Source organism: Neomonachus schauinslandi, chromosome 3 (genome assembly GCF_002201575.2).
Source record: "Neomonachus schauinslandi chromosome 3, ASM220157v2, whole genome shotgun sequence".
Taxonomy (NCBI): domain Eukaryota; kingdom Metazoa; phylum Chordata; class Mammalia; order Carnivora; family Phocidae; genus Neomonachus; species Neomonachus schauinslandi.
Window position 1 is genome coordinate 165,131,790 of NC_058405.1, and position 26,808 is coordinate 165,158,597.

The 26,808-nt window shown below is 39.4% G+C and overlaps 1 protein-coding gene and 1 long non-coding RNA gene across 4 annotated transcripts in view; one reads left to right on the forward strand and one right to left on the reverse strand.

Annotated features, from left to right (window-relative positions):
- Positions 1-26,808, reverse strand: part of PLEKHM3 (pleckstrin homology domain containing M3) — a 153,761-nt gene that overhangs the window by 14,079 nt on the left and 112,874 nt on the right. For 2 of the 3 annotated variants that reach the window (XM_021702781.1, XM_021702780.2), the window contains exon 6: positions 11,084-11,241. In XM_021702781.1, coding sequence (XP_021558456.1) covers positions 11,084-11,241 — 158 coding nt within the window. Of the gene's footprint in view, positions 1-11,083; positions 11,242-26,808 lie in introns of those variants that run through there. The other variant, XM_044913708.1, reaches the window with a different exon arrangement.
- Positions 16-26,474, forward strand: LOC110591843. Its single transcript, XR_002481061.1, has 4 exons — positions 16-51; positions 364-549; positions 15,643-15,702; positions 26,320-26,474. It is a non-coding gene; the product is annotated as an uncharacterized LOC110591843 (long non-coding RNA).

Below are 26,808 nucleotides of genomic sequence, written 5' to 3' on the forward strand. Positions count from 1 at the left end.
ATACATTTAAGAGCAGGCGGTCATGCAGCCTAAGAGTAGAATTGCCTCTTGGTAAGTCGCCACTCAGGCTTCTGCACTCACAAAACCTGTGAGCTTGCTGGGCTTGAGTTTTTCTACCCCCCCCACCCCAACCCCGTGTCCGAATGTTCTCCACAGGCCTTTCCATCGCTGTTAATTTATGACCCTAGAACACAGGCAGGGATCTCATCCTTTCTCATCAGTGTTAAGGGACATGGAGGAAGTTCCTCACTCTGCCCCTCTTCAATAGCAGAGAGAGGAACAAGCACTAAGCGGATGGAAATGAATGGTTCCTGAGCAAAGGTACCGAGGAAGAGGCGTCTGAACTTTCTCTCGCCGGTTCAGGAATCCCACACCTCAGCACAATACGCACTGAGTGGCTGCTTCCCCAAGAAAAGCCACAGAAAGGAAATATCATTAGGGAAGTGTCCCTCCGTGGAGCCCGGCCTGGGCCTCGCCAAGGCTGCTGTGTCTATTGTTGAACAGGATGTAACCCGCCCGCCAAGCGCCGCCCACAACTCTGCTCAGGAGGTGAGTTGACACTGTTTGTTTTGGAACCATTTACCAACAAAGGAATGTGTCAGGCTGCTTAGTGAGAAAAGGGTATGTAATGTATGTGTATTTGCGTCCAGATGAGGGAATAATCCAGGTATTCAGTCTGTTTGTGCAAGGACTGACAAAAACTAAGGCTGAGCAAATAGGAAGCCACAAGGAAAGACCAGCTTCTGGGCAGTGCTTCTCTCTCGTTCGCCTCTGGAGTTTTGTTCTACTCCCCAAGCCCTGCCAAAACATTCCTGCCTAAACATGAAACTCTCTTTCAAGAAATGACCAACTGTAACTGGCTCCTCAAAAAAGGGAAGAGCCTTTGTTAAGGCTGCTGACAAATCTGGGGTTTGGTGATTTTCTAGGCACCTAAGTTAAGCGACAGCTTTGGGCAAAGCCCTCTCTGCCTTTATCCTCCAGGGACGAATCAAAGGGAACGAGGGCACAGAACACATAGCCCTTAGTGGACCGCTTAAGTTGTGCTGAGAAAAACCATGCATCTCAGCATCTTCTAGGGCAAGAAGTAATTCTATACTTTGTAATAAAGCGGTTGCTTTCTCTCCTTTAAACAAACCTTTATAAGGTTCGACGACTATTAGCTACTGGAAACTGTGTGCAAGAAGCTTGAGGAAGTGCAGAAAGTGCCAAGGCAAAGACCAAAGTCCATGCCCCAATAAGCTGAGGTCCTCAGGCACAGGGTTGTGTGGATTGCCATGAAACATAAAATGACACAGACCAATTCACAAGGGGGCTGGGAGGAGCCTCTATGTTCTTCAGTACAAGCTGGGCCTTTCTGAAATTTGGCCAGATGGATGAAAGCAATGGGGCTTGGACTGAGTTCTTTGGGTGGCCTTCTTTTTCTGTAAGTTAACCTAACAAAATTGGTTTTTAAAATGAAACTCACTTGTTACGGATTTTTCTATGAGGCCAGTGATCATTCTCAGTAGACATATGTAGGAAATGTTCTTGAAATGGGTTCAAATTGGACATGGTGTCAGAGTATGTTAACTCAACTGGTAAAAGAGTTTGGTGTTGATAAGTTCAAGGTCCTGAGTGCAATCGTTATTTCTTGGAGGAAGGGAGGGAGCGATCAAGTACTCTACCTAAAGAAAAACTGGCAAGTTATGCTCAATCTGCTTCTCCAAACCCTAGTGCTTCAAAAAACACAGGACCCTTTTAGAAGAGTAACCGCTGAGCTGCAAATGACCTCCCCCCTCAACAGGAAGAACACCTCCCTTGGATGCCTTCCCAGGGGCAAGTGAATGTTGGGGACCTGGGCAGGCCGATGCTCATGCCACAGAAATACTTTAAACAGAGGTCAATTGCTTCAACTTTACAGATAAAGCTTACATATAAAGTAGTGAATTCAGACTTTCACTTTGCTCCTCTATCTTTGCAAGTATTTCCCCCCAGTTTTATTGAGATATAATTGACATAGAATATTGTATTAGTTTCAGGTGCACAACATGATGAGTTGGTAGGTGTATAGATTGCGATATGATAACCACAATGTTTAGTTAACATCCATCATCTCGTGTGGTTAAACATTTTTTTCTTGTGATGAGAACTTTTAGGATCTGCCACTCTCTTAGCACCTTTCCAATATATGATATAGTACTGTTATCTTTAGTCACCATGCTGTACATTACATCCCCAGAACTTATTTATCTTCTAACTGGAAGTTTTTACCTTTTGACCACCTTCACCCCCTGCCTCTGGCAACCACAACTCTGTATCTACATGTGTGGTTTTTTTAGATTTAACATATAAGTGAGATCATAAAGAATCTATCTTTCTCTATTTCAGATGATGCAAGTATTTTAAATTTTCTTAACTAATCAGTTTATTTAAAAAACTTTGTCGGTGTTCTTAGTGAATGTACATGATATGCTAGGAGAGCTGAACCACACAATAACTATTTATGGAATGCCTACTATATGGAACACACCAGATTCAGTGTTAAGTATAATCTTCTTATTGTATACCTACACCTAAATACAGCCCCAAATGGTATAGGGGTCATGAAGTCTTGAAGTGCAGTTTTCCATACTGGAAAACTTGTGGGGATGATTTGTATGTCACATGAAATAATTAACAAAGCCAAATGGATCAGACAGGATGGAACTGATTTATGATAGTTGGTATATATATGTATATATTTAAAGATTGTATTTATTTATTTGGCATAGAGAGAGCCAGAGAGCAAGCACAAGCAGGGGGAATGGCAGGCAGGGGAGGAGCAGACTCCCTGCTGAGCAAGGAGCCTGATGCGGGACTCGATCCCAGGACCCTGGGATCATGACCTGAGCCGAAGGCAGCCGCTTAACCTACTGAGCCACTCAGGCGCCCCGATAGTTGGTATATTTTGTAAGTTCCATGTTAAAATGCATGCTGAGTGTTTTTAAGATGCAGTATTTATGTACTTGTGATCTGGAAGCATTTCAAGATTCAGGAATGACATCTTCACACAAATGTGTGCAGGAGGATGGTCTCTGTAGCAGCAAGAGCAGATTAGTGATATGTAGAGATGTCAGAAAGAAAGCTGGATAGGAGGCAATTTAAGGATTTTTTAAAAAAAAAAAAATCTAAGTCCTGGGTCACTCTGTGGATATATGTGACTCTTTTTTTGATTTTATAGTCACTGCTTTCCCTTAAGTCTTAGAGTGGTATCAGTCTACTCTTCTGATTTGTAATTCGGAAGTTAGAGCTTTTATTTCTTATTCTCAGTCAAGGAGGGTATGTTTGGCCACTTCTCTTTCTTTAGGATGTGGAATTTTATTGCTGTTTTAACAGAATGTTTATCTCTCTGAAAGCTGTGTTTTCCTTTTTCTAAGGGTGTAAATGTTGGATTAGGCTTAAGTTCTGTGATTCTGGATCTTACTATTGTATTTAAAATCTTGTAATTTGGATTTTAGTGTTTTCCTATTTAAATCAGAGAGAGGTATGTAATTAATTTGTGTTGGAGAAGAAAGACTACCTCAATGTGAAACTGTGGGCATTATCGTCTGAGTGGAGGTGGGGGTGATGGAGCAGCAAACGGGGGCCTGCCTACTCAGCCTGAGTAAGGCACATTGTCAGCTCCCACAGGCCCCCCTGGGCCTCGTGACCGGCCTCGCATTGTGCAGAGGAGGGAGCTCCACTGTGGTCTCTCTCCACACCCCCTCCCACAGTCCCTCAGCCATTTTACCGAAGAAAGGCCTATCCTTCCCCCACCCTAATCTAACTCTGGCCTACTGCTCCAAGTGTAAAAACTTTCAGGATGGCACATATAGGGAGAATGCAAAATCACAGTTTGGGGGGAACCTTCTTGGGACATAATTTCTTCACAATGTCTTTTAGGGGGTATACTGCAAAAATTGTTTGAAGACTATAGGTACAGAAGAAAGGTGATGGATGATGGAAGCGTGGATTTTGGAGTCAGATGTATTTGGGTTCCAGTTTTGGCCTTATCTCTTGGGTCAAGTTCATTGCCTCCTCTGAACCTAGGCTTCCCCGTTGTTAAACGGAGGGGACAGTATTCCCTCAGAGCACTGACCTGAGAACGAAATGACGAGATATGTAAATTGCTGGCACAGTACTAACACATATTAGTGCCATTTCCCTACAACCCCAACACTTTCTCTCAGTTGGTCAGAGACAGTGCTCTAAAAGTTAATAGTAGGACTATATTTTTAAATGACATATTCATGAAGCTTCCTCCTGCATAACAATTAATTCAATAAGGAAAAGGAAGTCTGAAGAGCTGACCAGTGTTGGACACATGGTCGCAATAAAATAAGCATGTTAAAACCAAGTATATTCTAAAACTGAAGTATGTAAATCAGCACTTCAGAGTTCAACATAGAGCTCTCTGACAGTTGCAGGAAATTGTGCGACTGCTTTTTCCCCTACAATGTCCATGACTCCTATGGGTGATGCCCCTTCTTGGAGCTCCAGGTCCACCCCCTAGACCGTGGATCCTCCAACACCTCAACACAACTGCCTAATGACTCAGTGTCTCTTAGTAGAGACTGTCAACTTCGTGTGAGCGAGGAGCATGCCATGTTCACTGTGGGTCTCCAGGGCCCAGCCCAGTGCACACAGTATGCTCTATAGATCATTTATTCAAAGAATGGATCGTTCTAATGCTTGTGGAATGTTTTTTTACTGAGTGGTAATTTTGCTGTTCAAATGATATTTGAATCTAACGGGATATTAAGTATATTTCTGAGGACACAGAGGTGCTGACTTTAGCAAGGTGGTCAAGGATATGTGGTGACGAATTCACTAAATACATCATATCTAAGATTTTTACTTACAGATTTTTAAACATGTCTTATTATGGAATATTTCAAACATATTCAAAAATAGAGAGTATAATAAACCCCTGTCACCTAGCTTCAACAATTACCTTTCATTTATATCTACTCCCTCTCCCCCACCGTCAAATTATTATTTTTTGCCACCATCAGATTATTTTGAAGCAAATTCCAGGTATCACATTACTTTACCTTCAGTTACATGTAAATTTTAAAAATTACCCCACTATTCACATTTATTTTTATTTAGCACATTTATTTATTCAGCACATCTTTATGGACATGTTTTCAATCTGCAACTTGATTTCTTTTCTTTTTTTTTTTAACGGGAGGGAGCAGGGCAGAGGGAGAGGGGGGGAGAGAATCTTAAGCAGGCTCCATGCCCAGTGCGGAGCCCAACATGGGGCTCGATCTCACAACCCTGAGATCATGACCTGAGCTGAAATCAAGAGTCAGACACTTGACTGACTGAGCCACCCAGGTGCCCCGGCAACTCAATTTCTGATTAAAGTTTTCCTTTAATAAATCTTTTATTCGTGTTTGTTTTTGTCCTTTCCCATAGGCTTGCACGAACTGTTCCCAGTGTTTAACTGGAAACTGAACACCAAGAGAAAGCATTTCAATGGGTTCCTGGAAAGTATTATCAAACCTGGAATTCCAGGGAAGCTGGTGAGGACTCCTTTGCTCTTAGACATTTGTCCAAGCTGAGAGAGTTGCATCTGACCAAGACAGAAACAGAAGATTCGTATTCCTTCTTGCTGGGTAAAGGGCTCCCTGAACCCACAGATGTGCTAATGTGGTCATTCTGATTATAAGAGTCTGGCACCTCTGCCTATGGCCACAGCTATCTTAGAGGAGTGATTCTTTCTTTTGGCTATGATGCAGAATCACATGCGGAGCCTTTTTTTTTTTTAAGAGTTTATTTATTTATTTTGACAGAGAGAGAGACAGCGAGAGAGGAAACAAGCAGAGGGAGTGGGAGAGGGAGAAGCAGGCTTCCCAGTGAGCAGAGAGCCCGACATGGGGCTTGATCCCAGGACCCCGGGATCATGACCTGAGCCAAAGGCTTAGCGACTGAGCCACCCAGGCACCCCACATGGGGAGCCTTTGAAGATAGATTCTCAGAGTTAAAAAACAAAAAACAAAAAAAAAACCCAACGAGTCTCACAGGAGATTCTGATATGTAGTCAGAGGGCAGCATCTCTCCCTAGTCATGGGATAAGTCCTGGGACTGAGGGCTTTAAAAAATGTGTGTGCAACCTAGCGCCCTGATGTTGGTTTCATATTCTCACTAAAAGGAACCCTGGGCTCCTTGGAGAAATGGCTATCTCTAGGATTAGGGCAAGAAATGTATATGATGAGGCTGGAACATCTGGTAGCACAAGAAAGTATGGAAATGATCAAAATCAGAAACTCCACAATGATATATCAAAGTGATGCAGGAGCCAGCTGCAAGAGCTGGATGGCCAAAGCTGGAATAGTTTGAGCAACAAAATAAAGTAATCTTGCTTATAACCCAAAATGTAAAATAAACATGCACATGCCCATGCTGATACGAATAAATACTTTGGAAAAATAAGTGGGAAGAAGAGACAAGTCACTCAGGGCAGAATTCCAAATAATTTTGTATAAACTCCACTCCCAAGGGAAGTGGAGCATAATCTTCACTCCTTAAGTGTAGGATAATATGGAAAAGGTGGGGCAAGAAGAGTTCCTTCCGTGAAGAAACCTGACACAAACACTGCAGTGGTAAGTCACGTTGACAGTATGTACCCGTGGTCTGATGTGATGAGAATGGCACTTTATGTCTGTGGTCTTCCTCCCCAAATCTGTAAAACCCAGTCTAATCATAAGAAAAACATCAAGTCTATCCCCACAGAGGGATTCTACAAAATACTTGGCTAGTGCTCCTCAAAACTGTCAATGTCCTAAAGACAAAGTCTGAGAAATTAGGTAAAAACTAAGGAAATCTGAAAAAGCTATGGACTTTAGCTAATAATAATGGATCAACATTGATTCATGAATTGTAACAAATATACCATATTAATGTAAGATGTTAATAGGGGAAACTGGGTGCGGGGTATATGGGAATTCTCTGTACCATCTTTGTGATTTTTCTGTCAATCTAAAATTATTCTAATGAAGATTATTAACATTGATCAGCTTTAGTATTTGAGGCAACTGTTTAGTTGGATGCATTGTGGTGTTTGTTTTTTTTTTTAATAGACTTTATTTTCAAGGACAGTTTTAGATTGACAGGAAAACTGAGCAGATAGTACAGTTTCCATATTACTACCCTCACCTCCAGTTTTCTCTATTATTGACAAGTTGCATTAGTGTGGTAAATTGGTTATAACGAATGAACCAATATTGATACATTATTATCAACTAAAGTCCATAGTCTAAATTAAGGTTCATTCTATGTTGTACAGGTCTAAGGGTTTTGACCAATGTATAATGGGCAGAATAATTTTACTGCCCCCAAAAATCTCCTGTGCTTTACTTATTCATTTTTCCTTATGTACTCCTGAGCCCCTGGTAATCACTGATTTTATTTTTTATTGTCTCTACAGTTTTGCCCCTTTCAGAATGTCATATAGTTGGACTCGTACAGTATGTAGCCTTTTCAGACTGGCTTTCACTCTGTAATATGCATTTAAGTTTCCTCCATGTCCTTTTGCGGCCTGAGAGTTTCTTTCTTTTATCACTGGATAATATTCCATCGCATGGATATACCACAGTTTATTTATCCAACCACACCTGAAGGACATGTCAGTTGTTCCCAGGTTTTGGCGATTATGAGTAGACCCACTATAAACATCTGTGTGCAGGGTTTTGTGTGGACATAAATTATCAACTCACGTGTTATTTAGAAATACATTGTTTCATCCCCAAATGTGTTGGGATTTTGCAGGTATCGTTCTTTTTTTTCCTTTTTTTTTTTTTTTTAAGATTTTATTTATTTATTTGACAGAGAGAGACACAGCGAGAGAGGGAACACAAGCAGGGGGAGTGGGAGAGGGAGAAGCAGGCTTCCCGTTGAGCAGGGAGCCCGATGCGGGGCTCGATCCCAGGACCCTGGGATCATGACCTGAGCCGAAGGCAGACGCTTAACGACTGAGCCACCCAGGCGCCCCTTGCAGGTATTGTTCTGTTACTGATTTCTAGTTTAATTTCATTATGGTCTGGGAGCGTACTTTGCATGATTTCTTTTCTTGTAAATTTGTTCAGATGTATTTTATGGCCCAGAATATGGTCTCTCTTGTTAAAGGTTCCATGTGAGCTTGAGAAGAATGCATATTCTGTTGTTGCTGGATGAACAACATGAATTGGCAGAGACGTCAATTAGATCCAGTTGACTGATAGTGCCTTTCAGTTTAACGATATGCTTAAACTGATTTTCTGCCTGCTGGATCTGTCAGTTTCTAACAGAGGGGTGTTGAAGTCTCTCTAATAGTGGATATATATGTATAGTTGTGGGTTTGTTTCTCCTCGTAGTTCTATTCATTTTTTTGCCGCATGTATCTTGACTCTGCTTGTGCACGTTAAGGAGTATTGTGTCTTCTTGGAGAACTGACCCCTTTATCATTATGTAATGCCCCTCTTTATCCCTGTGTGAAGTATTGGTATTATTTCTTTAAATATTCAACAAAATTCATCGGTGAAGCCATCTGGCTTCTTTATGGGAAGATTTAAAAATGACTAATTCAGTTTTTTTACTTGTTATAGGGCTATTCATATTTCTATTTCTTCTTGAGTCTGTTTTGGTAATTTGTCTTTCTAGAAATGTATCCATTTAATCTAAGTTGTCTAACTTGTTGGAATAAAGTCATTTATGGTATCTCTTATTAATTCTTTTAATTGCTTTTTCCTTCCTGATTTTGAGTAGTTGTGTCTTTTCTCTTAATTTCTTGTTCAGTCTAGCCAAAGAGTTGTCAATTTTGTTGATTCTTTCAAAGAACCAACTTGTGGTTTCACTGATGTACTCTTTCTCTGTCTTCCATTTCAATGATATCTGCTCTAATCTTTACTCTTTCTTTTCCTCTGCTTGCTTTGGGCTTAGTTTGCTCTTTGTTATCTAGTTTCTTAAAGTGGATTTTTTTGGTAATGGATTTCAGACCTTTCTTTTTTTTCCCTGACATGTTTTTCATGATATGTTTATAGCTATAGGTTTCACTCTAAATACTATGTTAGCTGCATTCCATACCTTTTGACATTTTATATTTCATTTTCATTCACTCAAAAATATTTTAAATTTCTCTTGTAATTATTTCTTCTTTGACCCATATGTTTTTAGTGTGTATTGTTTAATTTCCAAATATTTGAGGGTTTCTCAGATTTTTTTCTATTGGGGATCTTAATTCAATGTGTCAGAGAATATACTTGGTATGGTTTCAATTTTAAAAATTTATTGAAACTTGTAGGGCACCTGGGTGGTTCAGTCAGTTAAGTGTCTGCGTTCGGTTCAGATCATGATCCCAGGGTCCTGGGATCAAGCCCAGAATCGGGTTCCTTGCTCAGTGGGGAGTCTGCTTCTCCCTCTCCCTCTGCCCCTGCCCCCTGCTTGTGCTCTCTCGCTCTCTCTCTTGCTCTCAATAAATAAAATCTTTAAAAAAAATCTGAAACTTGTTTTGTGACCCAGCATATAGTTTATACAGTTGGAAGCATTTTTAAATTTAATTTTAATTTTTTTATTAAATACTTTCAATTGTGATATAATATATATACCATGAAATTCATTCTTTTAAAATATACAATTCCCTGATTTTTAATGTATTCACAAGACCTTGTAACCATCACCACAGTCTAATTCCAGAACATTTTTGTCACTCCTAAAACAAATCTGTACCCGTTAGGAGTTACTCACTTTCCTTTCCCCGATGCCCCAGGCAACTACTAATCTACTTTTGGTCTCTATAGATTTGCCTATTTGGGACATTTCATATACACAGAATATAAAATATGTGGCCTTTTGTGTCTGCCTTCTTTCACCTGGCATAATGTTTTTGAGGTTCACCCACACTGGTAGCATGTGGCAGTCAGATTCCTTTTCAGGCTGAATCATATTCCATTGTATGGATATACCACATCTTGTTTATCCATTCATCAGTTGATGGACATTTATGTTGTTTCCACTTTTTGACTATTATGAATGCTGCTATGAACATCTGTGTACAAGTTTTTGTGTGGTGTACGTTTTTAAGAAGTCTATAATCTCTAGGCTATGAGTTAAGTACCTGTACTCAGGAAACGAGGCTGAAGTGTGTGTGTGTGTGTGTGTGTGTGTGTGTGTGTGTGTGTATGTGTCTTTCTGTGTGTGGGGCCAACCCAAGTTCCTGTATGTTTACAAAGAGTCTTTGGGTTTAAGAAGAGGCCAGAAGGGCTGAGTCAACTCTTAATATCGTAGCTTCACCCTACATGCTTCAGACCTCCCTGGCTACATGCCTCCCCTTCTGTTCTGAACCACAGAGTAAGTGAGCCCTGCTGGGTGGGAAATGAGGCATGATTTCATGGCCAAAGAAGCCAGTGCACAGACACATAAACAGTATATATTTCTAGGATGCTTTTGGAATGAAAGGAAAAGTGATATGTATCATTTTGTGATTCAAGAAAAGCAATAGTAAAAACCCCACTCTCAAGTTAGTGCGGGAAGAAAATCATCCATCAATCAATGAATGTGATGATGCCCAAATATTACTTTGGTTAGAAAAATAATCCCACACAAACTCCCACTTTTCTCTCCTTTGGATCCTAAAACTTTCATCACCACACTACAGCGCATCTGTGGAGAAAAGCATGTGGTGAGCCAGACAGCTGTTCCCCAGGGTCTTGTAGTTTTATGCCTGGCGGTCGGTCCAGTTTTAGCCTTGCTCTCAGACTGTGATTTCCCATTGCCTATCACTTAGCCCTGAAGTATTGTGAGGATTCTTCCTCCCTGATCTTCACTCTAAAAATGAATCTGAACGCTCTTCGTTACCTAAGAAGGCAGAGATAGGTGATGTTTCTTTGCAACTCTGTTATCTCATTCTAGATAAAGATAGTGAAGTGAGTTGGGAATAAATATAGGAAACCAAAGGGTAAAAATGTTCTCCAAGAATAAGGGAAATCTGATACAAGCGAAGAGACAGAGATACAGTACAAGACCAGAAGTTGGCCAGATCTGACCAAATAAAACTGCATGTGACATATTCAGGTATACTTTTATAAGACAAGAGAGTCTGTACCTGCTTGTTGAAATATCCTCAAAAGGGTAGAGGATCTCTCCATTGTTACAGATTTCACAGATGAACCCCTTCTGGCTACAAAGACTGCAGCTGTACACGTGTGAGGTGGCAAATTTAATGACCTTGCCCAAGAATGGAGCCAGCTTCCCCTCTATCACCTGCAGAAAGAGAAATGGGACAGGGAAGCAGATCCATTGAGAACAGAAGTCTTGCAGACACAGGAAGACTGGAATTCCTTTCCTTTACACAACAGGAAAACCTCTAATTATAATTTCTCAGCAACTCTGAGGAAGAAAAGACATAGTATTTTCACTCCAAAAGAACTCTCTGGTTTAAACCACTGGAGGTTGGGAAATGAAGATGTTGAAACTTCTTTTGTATTCCTCTTTCTCTGTAGTGTGATATAGGGGATTGAGGACCAACAAATGGGGAATGCTACTTTATAGACCAACTTACCGTTATGGTGTGGTATAAGAGGGGTGTGGTGGATTTCCCAAAATAGAAAATGTACAAGGTAAATATTAATGTAGAATTTTATGTTGTAAATTCAACAATACCTATCCTCTGATGAGTTAATGGTATAGCTTTTTTGCCATCTCCCCCAAAACATGTAACAAACGTGGAAAATGAGGTTTCCCTTGCTGCTGCTAAGTATGTTAACATAAAGAGGTTGTGATCTGACAGTCTAAGAGCCACATTCAGCCTGAGGGTTTTTTTGTTTTGTTTTTAAATCTCTCAGTGTTTTAGAAAATGAGCCAATTTGAAAACTGGGAGATTTCACAGAAAAATCCGGAATTTTGGCTTCTTTTGAAAAATCATCAGATTTAGCAAAAGTAGGCCTGAATTCCAACATGATGAGGATCCTGGCTGTGAGTAGGGGCTGCTTGCTCCTACTGAGGCACATGCTCTGCAGCCCACAGTTGTCCCTTCTAGGTCCTGCTATTTTGCATCTGTCTGCCTCCCACCATTACCTTACCTGTTGGCCTGCAAACAACCATGAGTTTGGAACAGTGGTTAGTCAGATCCCACCTCACTTAACTAATACTGAATGGGCTTCAAAGACTTCAGTAGTACAATACTAACAGGAAAAAAAATCTGCCTTCTCTCTCATTCATGCATCTGCATATACATGCTGATTCTGATATAAAACAATGAAGATTAAATTTACTTTGGAAATAGCTGAAAATAACTGGTAATAGCTGGATACTTTCAAATAAATACAGAGTTAAAATGACAATTTTACATAAAAACAACATCTGAGGGCACTGTGGTAAATCATACCTAAGGAGAAATTATGATGTCAAGGTGAATAGATAGCAGTAGCAGATAGAAAGACTACAAGGAATGTAATAATGTATTTTGCAAAAAATGAAGCTATATATAATATTGGAGATAAAAAACTCCAAGTTTTGTTTTTAAACATCATGGGATAATCTTATGATGTTTTAAAAATGAATATAACAGTAGTCAACTCTAAGGAAGGGAACAAGTTGGAAAAGCAAGTCTTTTACTTTGTAGATATATAGGGTTTTTTTGCATTTTTAAAAAAAATGTATATTATTTTTGTATTAAGATGCAGAAAATGAACAGAAAATTAAGGTTCACTGCTTTATAAGAGTGGATTTTTTTTTTTTCTTTATAAAGGGGGTAGAAATTATGCTGGCTGGTTTTTGAGTCAAGCAAGTACATTTTCCACAATTCTTTCACTTACTCTCCTCTACACTTCCGTCAGGAAGCCATAGGTTGACCTGCTTTATTTATGTTTTCTCAAGAACCATTAACTTTGATGAAGCCCAGTAACATGTACTCCTAATGCCACCACCATGATACACTTTCTAAGAAATAACCACTACCAAATCTTATACCAACCACCGGTAAACACTTTCCAATGTGTCATAGGGTTATTTCTAAATTGTGGTAAAAACAGTTCAGCTGAGTTTGGTTTTACTTATGTTACTCTTTCCTAAACAACCAAGGTTAATGACACATTCAGAGATGCACTGACAAAATAGGGTCCATTTAGGGGAAAACATCAGTATCTAGAATAGTCCAGAAACCAGGTGAGTAAAGGTTGTTTGGAGAAACTGAAGGGAGGACGTGGAGGAAGACATGAAATTTATCATCTAGGATCTAAAGCAGAAGACTGGGCATCTTATGCATAAGGTTTTTTTTTCTTTTATTTTAAAGATTTTGTTTATTTGAGAGAGAGACAGAGAAGAGGGGAGAGGGAGAGGGAGAAGCAGACTCCCCACTGAGTGTGGAACCCCATGTGGGACTCGATCCCAGGACATCAGGACCTGCACCAAAGTCAGATGCTTAACCAACTGAGCCACGTAGGCACCCCATAAAGTTTTTTTTTTTCCTATTAGAAAACTTCCTTGAGATAAAGGCCGAGAACAATTTGAAGGCTTTTGAAATACTTCACCAAATTTACACTGCCAGAAATGTAAATTTATTCCTACTTGTAGACTTCAATGTGCTTTAAAAAATTAATTTGGGGGCACCTGGGTGGCTCAGTCAGTTAATGTCTGCCCCGGGGTCCTGGGATTGAGCCCCGCATCAGACTCCCTGCTCAGTGGGAAGTCTGCTTCTCTCTCTCCCCTTGCCCCTCCACTCTGCTCGTGCTCTCTCTCACTCACTCTCTCAAATAAATAGATAAAATCTTTAAAAAAAGTTAATTTGGGGGCTGGTATCTTTATAATATTTATTCTCCCTATTTAAGAACCTTACCTATATCTCCATTTTATGAAATCTTCATTTGTTATTGCTTAATAAAATTTTGGGTTTTTTCCCTATATAAGCTACCCATCCTATTATTTAGGTTATTTCAAGGTTAAACTTTTATATAACATTTTTCTTATTAGCTATTGTTGGTATTTAGAATATACTGACATCTGTGTATATCTTATAAATATAACTATATTATGAGTTTTCATGAATGCAAATCATTTTTAGGTGATTCTTTCAGGTTTTCTGAAAGTAATAACTTGGTCCCTTCCTTTCTAATATTATATCTCTTACTTACGTTTCATGTCTTATTTCATCATCCAGTGATCCTAAAATAATTTTACGTAATGATGGTGTTAGCGGATATTTTTGCTATTTCCATGAGAATCGAACTGGAAATTATGTAGTCTACAGTAAGTGGTTCATTTTCTCCATCAAACAGATATATATTGTCATTCACCACATTTATTAATTCCTTCTCCTTTTTAATAACAGCTTTGACATATAATTCACATGCCATGTAATTCACCTATGTTAAATGGTTTTTAGTATATTCACAGAGTTGTGTACCATCATCACAGTCAATTTTAGAACATTTCATCAACACTTGCAAGAAATCCTGTACCTATTAGCAGTTACTCCTCTTTCCCCCGTAACCTGTCCCCCCTCCCCCAAGCCCTAGGGAATCAATAATCTTTTTTTTTTTTTTTTGTCTCTATAGATTTACCTCTTCTGGACATTTCATATAAATAGACTCATACTGGCTTCTTTCACTCAGCATAATGTTTTCAAGGTTCACGTTGATTTTGTTTTGAATATCTCTGGTGCCAGAATATCTCTTGCCCCAGCTATTAATCACTCCTCTCTAGATTAAGGAGATCATCTTCTAGTTTTATTTCTGGATGCCAGTCTTTTCCCTTTGGTCCATCCAGCATATATACTAATCAGTTCTGGACATCATTTTTATCAAGTATCATTTCTTCTTCCAAATCTTGGTGAATTCTTATTTTATTATTAATAAGAACTCTTCACTCATTCATTTCATAAAATTCTACTGAGTGACTATGTCCTAGATACTCCGTATACGAGTGAACCGGCCAAGACCGGAGCTTACATTTTTGCTTGGTGTGCGAGTGTCTCCATAAGCTGATTCCATACTATTTATCCAAGCTCATTTTCCATTTCCTACTACGTATCTTCCACTGTGAGAAAACTTTTCCCTGTGTAGAATATGCTTACTTTTTCTCTTGTGCCTTTCCTCATGTCATTTCCTCTATCTTTGGTTTCACTTCTTAATACTTACTTAAATTTCACCTAGGCTTCATGGCTCAGATCTAGTCAGCTTGATCTGGAAAGCTATCGTTGGCTACTTCAGCTGTTACAGATCTTTTGTGCTTCATATAATTTACTTTTATATCATATAATTTAATACAGAACTTGATGCTGTTTTGTGCTCTTTACTATTGTTTAACATGTGATTGTTTTGCTTATCCAACTAGATTGAACATATAAAAATGGTGATTTTATATGGAGCAGTCTAAGAATGTAAATTGCCCAAAGGCAAAGAAGGGGTCTCATACTTGTTTTAAGTATTCCTTCTCTGCCAGGGACATAAGTTCTTGTTGACTGACTGGGGATGCCTTCCTGTTTTTCTCCTGGGCAGCAGCTGCATGTTAGGGCTATCTCTGTGTCACAAACATTTTTAATCATTCTGCTGTGTGATTTAGGGAGAAGCATAAAGAGTGCGTGGGCCCGGTGGCTGCTTAGCTGTTCAGGAACTTTTTTTTTGCTCTTTATACTTAATTAATTGTTCTTCCTATTTGTTAGCTTAGGTTCATGGCCACGTTCCAAAGAGCTGAAGATGCTGAAAGTTTTTCCTCCAGAAAAGTGAGGTAATACTCTGTATATTTATTTTAGAATTTACATATATTTCTTTAATATTATAGAAAAGAAAACTTCAGACTTATAATGTTCCAGAGGTCCAGATATATTTAGGAGGTTTAAAGCTTGTCTTTGAATACAACTACTAGCAGCACTGGAAATAGAATCCAGCTCTTCTGGCTTCTGGTCTAGAGGTTTCATCACTACAAAGAAGTAGGTTCTAGGTATGAAATCTCCTAGGGTTCTTTTTAAAAATCAGACATAGAGGGGCACCTGGGTGGCTCAGCTGCTTAAACGTCTGCCTTCGGCTCAGGTCATGATCCCGGAGTCTGGGGATCAAGCCCCGCATCGGGCTCCCTGCTCAGCGGGGAGTCTGCTTCTCCCTCTGCCCCTCACCCCACTCTCGTGCATGCTCTCTCTCTCAAATAAATAAATAAAATCTTAAAAAATTACCACATCCTTTAAAAAATAAAAATCAGGTATAACTTTGCTTTGGATAATTGCTTAAAAAGAAATCAAGTGTCCTACCCCCACCACCTCCTCCTGCCTCCAAGAGTCTTGTAACTTTCACTCCCAGTTCCTAGCCATCTTGGTGGGGGGTTAAGGTTAGGGACATATTCCATAAACATCATGAAGATGGTGGCCTCAAAGACGACCAAAGCCCGAGGAGCCACTACCTTCAGGTTCCAACTGAGAACAAAGTAGAAAAGACCTGCCAGGATGCCAATGGACCTGGAAAACGACTATGGGTAGGACAAAGTCAAATGTCCAACAAGCCAACAAATTGGCCAAGGGCAGAGGCTGAGAGAAGCCAGATATGAGAACTCTTCTATGTCAACCCTAAATTGGAGCACCTCCCTAGGTAGTGTTACTGCCTAGAGTAACCACAGTCTTCAACAGGGCCCAGCATGGGGAAAAGTTCTACGAACTGTGTATTTAGATTAGAGTTGATCCAGGGGATTCTGATATCACTAAGAGCAAGCCAGGACTGATCAGGACAAAGTAAACCACAAAAGTGCTTCCTTAATAAAACGGGCCAAAGCTTGTTTAAAAAAAAACAAAACAAAACCTAACTATCATAGTTTTTGCTTCTTGACAACTTGGCTGTATTTTCCTGGTGTGTGTGGTCGTTTGATTCATCAGGGAATCTCCCAGAGAGGCTGACATTACAGTTTCCATACTCCCTCAGAACTTAGTTGTCTTTGGGTACTGGGAAGCAGCAAAGCATAGTGGAAAAGGCAAAGCTGATCTGAGTACAAATTCTAGTTCATCCGCTTTCCAGCCATGAGACGTTGGCAAGTTACTTAACCTTTTCGAGGCTCAGTTCCTCAACTGAAAAATTAGGATAATATCTACCTTGCAAGGTTGAGGGATGGATCAGATTTAATATAATGAAAGCACTGGACATAATGTCTAACTTAGAGCATGTGATTAATAAATAATAGCTTACTATTTATCTTAATCTAAACAGAAATTTTATATGATTTAGATTGATTCCTTCTTTCAAACACTTGAGATTTGTAATTAATCACAGGTTAATGTAACTTTATAATAATCCATCAAAAGTCACAAGGCCATTCCATGTTTAGCGTAACAAGGCTAGTGGTTTTAGTTAACGAGGTGGTCATTTCAGGATGTCAGGAGTGAAGGTGAACTGGACCTCTGAGATGAGGTTTAGTTATCCCTCCACTTATCTTCCCCAAGTGGCCAGTCTACTTGAACAAAATCAGACAAAGTAATTAGCAGAAAACATCTGTAGCTCTTCCCCCATCTGCTAACCCCCTGCACTTCTCCTTCACCTTCTCCATACCAAGCTGCCCATCTGCTTGAGAAAAGGCAGATGCCCAAAATAGAGAAAATGAGTTTGCTTCTGTTTTCCATTACACTTAATTTCTTGTACTAAGGAAGGTACTAGTCTGATTGACTTAGTCAGAGGGTATGCATATGTGATTATTTCAGAGGTATTTTACTGGTCAGGTAGTCGAAGAATACACACTTTCATTTGTGATTTAAAATTATGTGTCCTCTCATCACACGGTAGGATAAGGATCCAGCTGGTATCTTCTTCCCAATTTTGCTATTGTTTATTTTTGCAATCTTTGTACGAATTCTTTGCACTCATCATTTCAGGTATTTCTAAAACTCAAGGAGTCATCCAATGTCACTTTTCATCCTCCAGCTGGCTGACCGATATACCAACTATGCTTACCCTTCTGGGACTGCAGAGCCCACGAAAGCTGCCTGGTTGAACTTCCAGCTCAGGGACACACACATTTTCCCCCCTTTCTATTCTGGTCAAGATGGTCAGCATTGGAATTTGAGGCCTATGGCTTTCTTGCAGACTAAGACAACAGACTTTATTTGATTTACTTTCTTGCAGACCAATCAAAAATTACAATTAAGTTAAAAAATAACCTAGTGCTGCCTTCTCCAAACCATAGTTTCAGAAACAGCTGCTTATTACTCATGTGTGGCACCAGGAAATTGCAGTGTCATGTTCAAGGTCTGTGGCCAATAGAGATCTGTGGGATTGGGAAAAGGGCACAAATGATTCTTTTATGTCCGTTACCTTCACTCCCTTGGCACCACCACACCATTCAAAATCTACAGGGGAGAGGGACAGACCACTAGTAACTTGGGCAAGAAAAAAAGAAAAAAACTCTTTCTCATTGAATTTCTTTATGCATCGGCTCATTGCTTTCCCCTGATGTGTCAAGTTACCTTCCATTTCAATACAAGCACTCCTCAGTCATTGTGTAACATCTAGATTCTGGACAACTGTTGGGAATACTGTGATGAAGAGGGATGTTGCACTTGACAAATGGCCCCTCCTCAAAAGTCGCGCCAGAAGACCCCATTCATGGTAAACAAAGCCACCTGCCATTCACTAGTAACAAGCTAGCTTGATGAAATCAAAGAATCAAAACTGTCACACACTGTAAAATGATTTCAAATATAATTTAGTTTGCATTTGCTTGGCCAGAGGACCATGATAGGTTGTGCTCACTATTTTTTCTCTGAGTGCCATTTCTCAGCATTAACATGTGGATACCATGAAGTCTAGTGATCCCAGTCAGGTGAGTTCGTGGAGAGTTAGGAAAAGCAGTCTGTAGATTCTGCTCAGGTTTGAAAACCCTAACACTCAGTGAGAACATTCTGAATCTCTATTCAATTCTAAATTTTACCGTTCTTAATTGTAAGTCCTTAAAAATAGAAAATAAAAAGCATACCACCATATTATTTTTCTTAAAAAGAAAATAACTAGGGGCGCCTGGCCGGCTCAGTCAGCAGAGCACGCGACTCTGGATCTTGGGGTTGTGAGTTCTCCCACATTGGGCGTAGAACTTACTCAAAAAGGGGGAAAAAAAGGAAATAACTAGTACAATGTTTTCCTATTTCAAAAAGTTTGTTAAAACCCCATTTTCCCATAACTAGCTTTTGAGCGCCTTTTTTTTTTCTTTCTAAAGAGAGGGACAGCATGAGTCGGGTGAGGGGCAGAGGAAGAGAATCTCAAGCCGACTCTCTGCTGAGCGCAGAACCCGATGCAGGGCTCGATCTCACGACCGTGATCATGACCTGAGCTGAAACCAAGACTCAGACGCTCAACTGACTGAGCCAGCCAGGTGCCCCTGAGCTCCTTATAATGGCTCAGTGCTGGGAGGTTTGTGCATAAACAGAAAACTTCTCTGGTCAGCTGTTCCCCACCCCTCTCACAGGACGGAAACTTTGGCTAATCAAGCACTTCACTGTGGGTGGATTATGAGGTTACCAATTAGCTCTTATCTGAGCCCCTCCCAAAGGTGACAGTTTCTACTTAGACTTTGTAAACTAGGTGATAATTTAATCTGGGTTGATATAATTGGGTAGATTTGTGAGTGGCCATCATCATTTCCATCAAATCGTATTTTACTTCCTGCTGGAAACAGTCTCAGGGAATAAAAGAAAAACAATTTCTTTTTTTTAAAGATTTTATGTATTTATTTGAGAGAGAGAATGAGAGAGAGAGAGCATGAGAGGGGGGAGGGTCAGAGGGAGAAGCAGACTCCCCGCCGAGCAGGGAGCCCGATGCGGGACTCGATCCCAGGACCAGGATCATGACCTGAGCCGAAGGCAGTCGCTTAACCGACTGAGCCACCCAGGCGCCCAAAAGAAAAACAATTTCAATTTCAATTTTCTTTAATGGGTGAATGGCAAAGATGAAGCCAAGAACACAAACTGCTTATTCAGAAAAACATATGGAATGGGGCCCACTTCGCAGAGTTTTTCTGCACCTGCTGAAGTGCCTCCAGGGCCACAACCTTGAGGAACTTCAGTGGCAGCATCTGCAAAGGGTGAGTACAATTATGTGGTCCCCATGTCGTGAGCCCCCAAACAGGTCACATGGTCTGATAGAGGTACACATGTATTTATGAGGAAAACAGATTAAAATATTTTAAATTGAGATAGTTCCAGAAAATTCTCATGGTACGGTCAGCAGAATTTTGCTTCTCTATTGAGTTAACTAGTTGTATGTCTGAAATAAATTATATTTAGGTCTCTATTATTCATTTTGGCTTTAGTTAAGATATTACTGACTCACTGAAGAGTAAATAAGGAAAGGCCCTAAATAGTCTTTAAAACTCAGCTTCCTTACTTTAATACCTGAGAAAACTGAGGCCCTGTGGTGATGTAAGTTGTGCAAGATCACCCAGCTGGTTGGTGACAGACACCGACCCTCCACCCCAAGCACCTTTCGCTGCTCTAGGAAGGGGTCTTTCTAAGGGCATCCGAGGGCAGAGTGAAGCCTCTGGGTGTGGTTCAGCCTGGGAATTCTGAGATCTCTGGATGCCTACTGACCCACCATGTAGAAACAGAGGATTTCTAAACTGACTCAGTCTCTGCCTGGAAGCAAGATGCACTGTCTACATCTGTATCTACATCTGCCCACAATTTTGATCCGAACTGGATCTGCCTTTGGCTTACAGAAAGGTTTTTTTGTCCAACATATTTGCACCTTGTATAACAGTTTTCTGAAATGGTCACATCTTGTGTTGTTTCCTGAATATGGAATATGATTTTAAATATTACGTTACTCTTAAACTACTGGGAAATTCACCAGTTAAAGTAGCCACCAAATTCTGTGACAAAAATGGACTTAACATCAACTTAAACCCTAGCCTACTTACCAAAACTAGAGAAGTAACTTCATAAAAGGAGAAGCAACTACAGCTGGAAAAGGCAAAGCAAAGCAAAACTTAACTCCCTCTATGCATGTACTGTGGGAGAAATGAAAGAAGTATGGCTTTTCAGAGAGGGCTTGAGTAGAGACCAATAATAAAACATCTCAACAGAAAACAACAAGAGCCTCCATATTTGAAGGGATAGAGAGATATCAGGAGAAATAAAAGCAGCATGATCTGATCATGTAAGGATAGTAGAGACAGAAGAGGCAGAAAGTAAAGAAGGGGAGGAGAAGTAGGGAAAGGATGGAAACTGAAAAGAAAAAAAATTTTAAAAATAGCAAAAGGCAAACTGAAATGCTCACAGAGAGAAACAAAGGACAGAACTGACTGAGGGCTAAGAGAGGGGTGAGGCGTCTAGGCTTCGATCCCAGCCATGTCCCCGGTGAGCTGTACAACCTGTTTTGTAAGTCACTTCGCTTCTCTGTGCCTCGGCTTCCTCATCCACAGAATAAAGGGATTGCACTAAGTCATTCAAAACTGGAGGATCAATAAGGATTCCTCTCAGTTTGAAGATTCTATGATTTTGTGATTAACCAACAGGGAAAACATCAAAAGAAGCTTGTTGAATACCCCCAGGAATGTAGAAAGGGAATATCTGGGGAGATAGATAAAAGGTGAGTTTAACCAGACTAATTAGAAGATACCCAAGGAAATTTTCAAAAGAAGTGAAATAATGTCACCAGCTTTTTATTCCTCTGCTTTGCTGAGTGCCATTCAAAGAGGGAGTTAGTGCTTTTTAGGAATCATCCCCTCACAGGTGTGCAACCAGATATCAGTTTTCCTGAAGACGTCTGCAAATCCCTTCCTTTTATCAGTGCATTTAATTAGTTAAAGTTTAGATAGCACCTAGGGACGAAAAGCACAATATAAGTGCTCAACATTACTATTACTTAACAGCTTTTATGAGACCAGCAATGCTTAAGATTAAATGAGAAACCAAAATGAGTTTCTGGCTAGAAGGTTGTGATCTAATAAACTGCTGGGTTACTGACGTGAGGAAAAACAACCCTGCATATAAACTGAAATAGGTGCTCTTTATTAGCTTGCATGCCATTGTCTTAAGACAGCTGGTAATTTTTCTTCTTTGCCTCAAGGAGTCAACAAGTAGTAAAGCACCACTCACTGCACAGTACTGATTATGATTTCATACATCCTGTTATTCAAGAATATTATCTGGCGTCCATATGCTGGACATCTGTATACCCAGGATATGGGTTCAAATATGTATGGGAACTTATGATACAATAAAAGTGGGGAAAGATACGTTATTTAGTAAATGATGCAAGGGTAACTGGTTAGACATCGTGGAAAAAATAAAATTGAATCTCTAACTCATTTCATAAAAAAATAATTGCAGATACATTGGAGATTTAAATATAAAAAGAAAACCATAAAAGTATTTTAAAACTACAAAGAATATTAGAGAAAAATGTTAGAAAAATATTTACGTGGGGCAAATATTTTATAACCTTAGAAGCCATAGAAGAGTGATAAATGTGAATATGTAAAATTTAAAAATTAGTAAAATACAAAATACCACTTACAAAGTGACAGGACAAAAACAAACTGGGAAAGATAGTTCCCATTTATTATAAAAAAGTGCCAATTTCCTTAATATAGAAAGAGCTCTTTCAAAATAATAAGAAAAACAGCATAACATAATTTAAATACAGGTTAATGAAATAAACAGGCAACTTACAAAAACTACAAATGGTGAGTAGCAAAAAAAAGATGCTCAACCTTACAGTGGAAAAGCATACAGATTAAAATAATAGTGTGAAGTTACTTTTTATTTATCAGATTGGCTAGGATTAAAAATATTGTTAATATAGACGATTAATGTGGTGTAGGAACATAGGTATTCTCAAGATACTGAATGGAAGTAAAAATTGGTTCCACCTTTTCAGAAGGCAAGTGGCAATACTTCTCAAACTACAAAGCACATCTACCCTTTGACCTGGCAGTCTCATATTAACTAATTTACACTACAGACGTAGTCACACAAGTTCTCAGGGAAATATATGAGGGGGTTTACTGCTGTACTGGTTCTAGTAGAGAAAGAATGCACTGATCAAAAATTCAGATAACTCTGGGTGCCTGGGTGGCTCAGTCGGTTGAGCATCTGACTCTTGATTTTGGCTCTGGTCCTGATCGCGAGGTCGTGGGATGGAGCCCTGCGGCTGGCTCTGTGCTCAGTGGGGAGTCTGCCCCTCCCCCTGCTTGGGCTCTCTCTCTCTCTCTTTCTCTAAAATAAATAAAATAAATCTTTTTTTAAAAAAAATTAAGATTGGGGTGCCTGGGTGGCTCAGTCATTAAGCGTTTGCCTTCGGCTCAGGTCATGATCCCAGGGTGCTGGGATGGAGCCTGGCATCTCGGGCTCCCTGCTTGTGTTCCCTCTCTGTGTCTCTCTCTGTCAAGTAAATAAATAAAATCTTAAAAAAAATAAAAAAAATTAAGATAACTCTATACTATGTAGCTGATAAAAGAATGAGGTAAACCTTTATGTGTACTCAATAAGAACATATGCCCAGATGTCCACAGTGAAAAAGGCAAGATGCAGAAAGGTAGTATTGCTTGATCCCATTTGCAAAAAAATAAAAAATTAAATTAAATTAAAAATTAACATTTGTAAATGTGTAGAAATGTCTAGAAGACAGACCAGCTATCATTAATGAAAGCTACCTCTACAAAGTGGTATGTTGGGGGAAAGAAGGGAGGACTTTAAAAATAGAAATCTGTAATGAAATATCAGAAAGGGAAATTAAGAAAACAATCCCATCTACAATTACATCAAAAAGAATAAAATACCTAGTAATAAATTTAACCAAGGAGGTGAAAGACCTACATACTGAAAACTGTAAGACACTGATGAAAGAAACTGAAGACACAAATAAATGGAGATATTCTGTGCTCACGGATTGGAAGAATTAGTATTGTTAAAATGTCCATACTACCCAAAGAAATCTGCAGATTCAATGGAATTCCTACCAAAATCCCAATGGCATTTTTCACAGAAATAGAACAAACAATCCTAAAATTTGTATGGAACCACAAAAGACCCCAAATAGCCAAAGCAATCTTGAGAAAGAAGAATAAAGCTGGAGGTATCATGCTCCCTGATTTCAAACTATATTACAAAGCTATAGTAATCAAATTCGTATGGTACTGGCATAAAAACAGACACACAGATCAATGGCATAGAATAGACAGCCTGGAAATAAACCCACATGTATATGGTCTATTAATTTACGACAAAGGAGCCAAGAATAGACAATGGGAAAAGGACAGTTTCTTCAATACATAGTGCTGGGAAAACTAGACAGGCACATAGAAAAGAATCAAACTGGACCACTATCTTATACCATACCAAAAATAAACTCAAAATGGATTAAAGATTTCAATGTAAGACCTGAAACCATAAAATTCCTAGAAGAAAAGACAGGTGGTAAACTCCTTGACATGAGTCTTGCAAGGATTTTTTTTGGATTTGATATGAAAAACAATGGCCACAAAAGGAAAAATAAACAAGTGGGACTACATCAAACTAAAAAGCTTCTATACAAAAAAGGAAACCATCAACAAAATAAAAGGGCAAACTAGTGAATGGGAGAAAATACCTGTAAATCTTGTATTTGATAAGGTGTTAATATACAAAATATATAAAGAAGTCCTACAACTCAACAGCAAAAAAGAACCTGATTAAAAAATGGGCAGAGAGCTTGGCCAGGGGCTACACTGCCACCCTGGGTAACTTTGCCAATGCCACTTTTGATGCCATTTCCAAGACCTACAGCTCTCTCACCCCTGACCTCTGGAAAGAGACTGTGTTCACCAAGTCTCCCTATCAGGAATTCACTGACCATCTTGTAAAGACCCACACCAGAGTCTCCGTGCAGAGGACCCAGGCTCCAGCTGTAGCCACCACATAGTTTGATTTTTTTTTAAGATTTATTTATTTATTTACTTACTTACTTATTTATTTGAGAGGGAGCACGCATACGCACAGGGGGAAGGGCAGAGGAAGAGAATCTCAAGCAGACTTCCAGTGGAGCCCGAAGCGGGGCTCAATCCCAGGACCCTGAGATCACGACCTGAGCCAAAATCAGTCAGAAGCTCAACCAACCGAGCCACCCAGGTGTCCCGCCACCACATAGTTTTATACAAGAAAAATAAAGTGAATTAAAGCTTGTTAAAAAAAGAAAAATGGGCAGAGGATCTAAATAGACATTTTTCCGAAGAAGACATATAGATGGTCAACAAGTACATGAAAGGTGCTCAACATCACTAATCACCAGGGAAATATAAATCAAAACCACAGTGAGCTATCACATTGCATTTTTTAGAATGGCTATTACTGAAAAGACAAAAAATAAAAAGTGTTGGTGGAAAGGGGAACGCTTGTGCATTGTTGGTGGGAATGTAATTTGGTGCTAACATTAGGGAATATGGTATGGAGGTTCCTCAAAAAATTAAAAATAGAACCACCATATGATCCAGCAATTCCATTTCTGGGTATTTATCTGAAGAAAATGAAAATGCTAATGAGAAAAGATACCTGCACTTCCATGATTACTGCAGCATTATTTACAATAGCCAAGATACAGAAACAATCTAAGTGTTCATCGATGGATGGATGAATAAAGAAACTGTCACACACACATACAAACACAGAGGAATATTACTCAGCCATAAAAGAAGAACAAAATCTTGCCATTTGTGACAACATGGATGAACCCTGAGGGCATTATGCTGAGTGAAATGTCAGACAGAAAGACAAATACTGTATGATCTCACAAAAATGTGGAATCTAAAACAACAAAAACCAAAAAAACACAACAACAACAACAAAAACAACAAAAACAAAACCCAAACCAACTCAAGCTCAGAGATACACAGAACAGGCTGGTGGTGGTTGCCGGGGGGTGGTGGTGGGGGAGTGGTGGTAAGTGAAATGGGTGAAGAGAGTCAAAAGGTACACACATCCAGTTATAAAATAAATAAGTTATGGGAGTGTAATGTACAGCATGGTGACTATAATTAACACTGTTCTGCATATTTCAAAGTTGCTAAGAGAGTAGATCTTAAAAATTCTCATCAGGAGAAAAACAATTTTGTTAATTATGTATGGTGTTTATGCAGTGGTGACCATTTCTCAATATACAACAACAGCAAATCATGTTGAATACCTGAAACGAATATAATGTTGTATGTCAATTATACCTCAATAAAAAAAGGAAAGAAATCTACCACAGACATTCAAAGATGATGATAATTTCTTAGAGGCAAAAGGGGTAGTAAGAGTGGAGAAGGAAGAGAAATTTGGGTGGTAACATTGGAAGAACAAATTGGTGACTGTGTGGATGTTTGCAATCCAGAGTTAAACTCTATTTTGATGTTTGCAAACAGCTTTTAAACCTCGCGCCCGCCTCTTCTTGTGCCCCACACCTGCGCAAGCTGATGGGCAGCCCAAGTGTTCTCCCTTTAGCACCTGCAAGAGATTCAAACCACCCAATTTCCTGCTTCCTATGGGAATCCTCACCCAGGCCCACCCCCTAACCGCAATAAAAGCCTCAAGCCAGGCTGCTTTCCACTCTCCAGACGTTTTGGACATGTTTGAGACTGCTCTGCTCGTCCCCAAGGCCTCAATTTGTAAGTAGCCTTTTTGTACTTTCAATATATATATATAAATTCTGTTTTTTGATGTTTAAATAATGAATGTGAGTTAACACTTTTATAGTAAATGTTTAAGTTGGTAAAAAAAAATGACAGCTCTACAAAGCATGGCTTTAGAAATATATACATGAAATTTGCATATGCATATACGTGAACATTATAAAAATGTAGAAGACCTTCCTTTTTTGGTTTTGTTTGGCCTGTGTTTTCACTTGTCTCCGA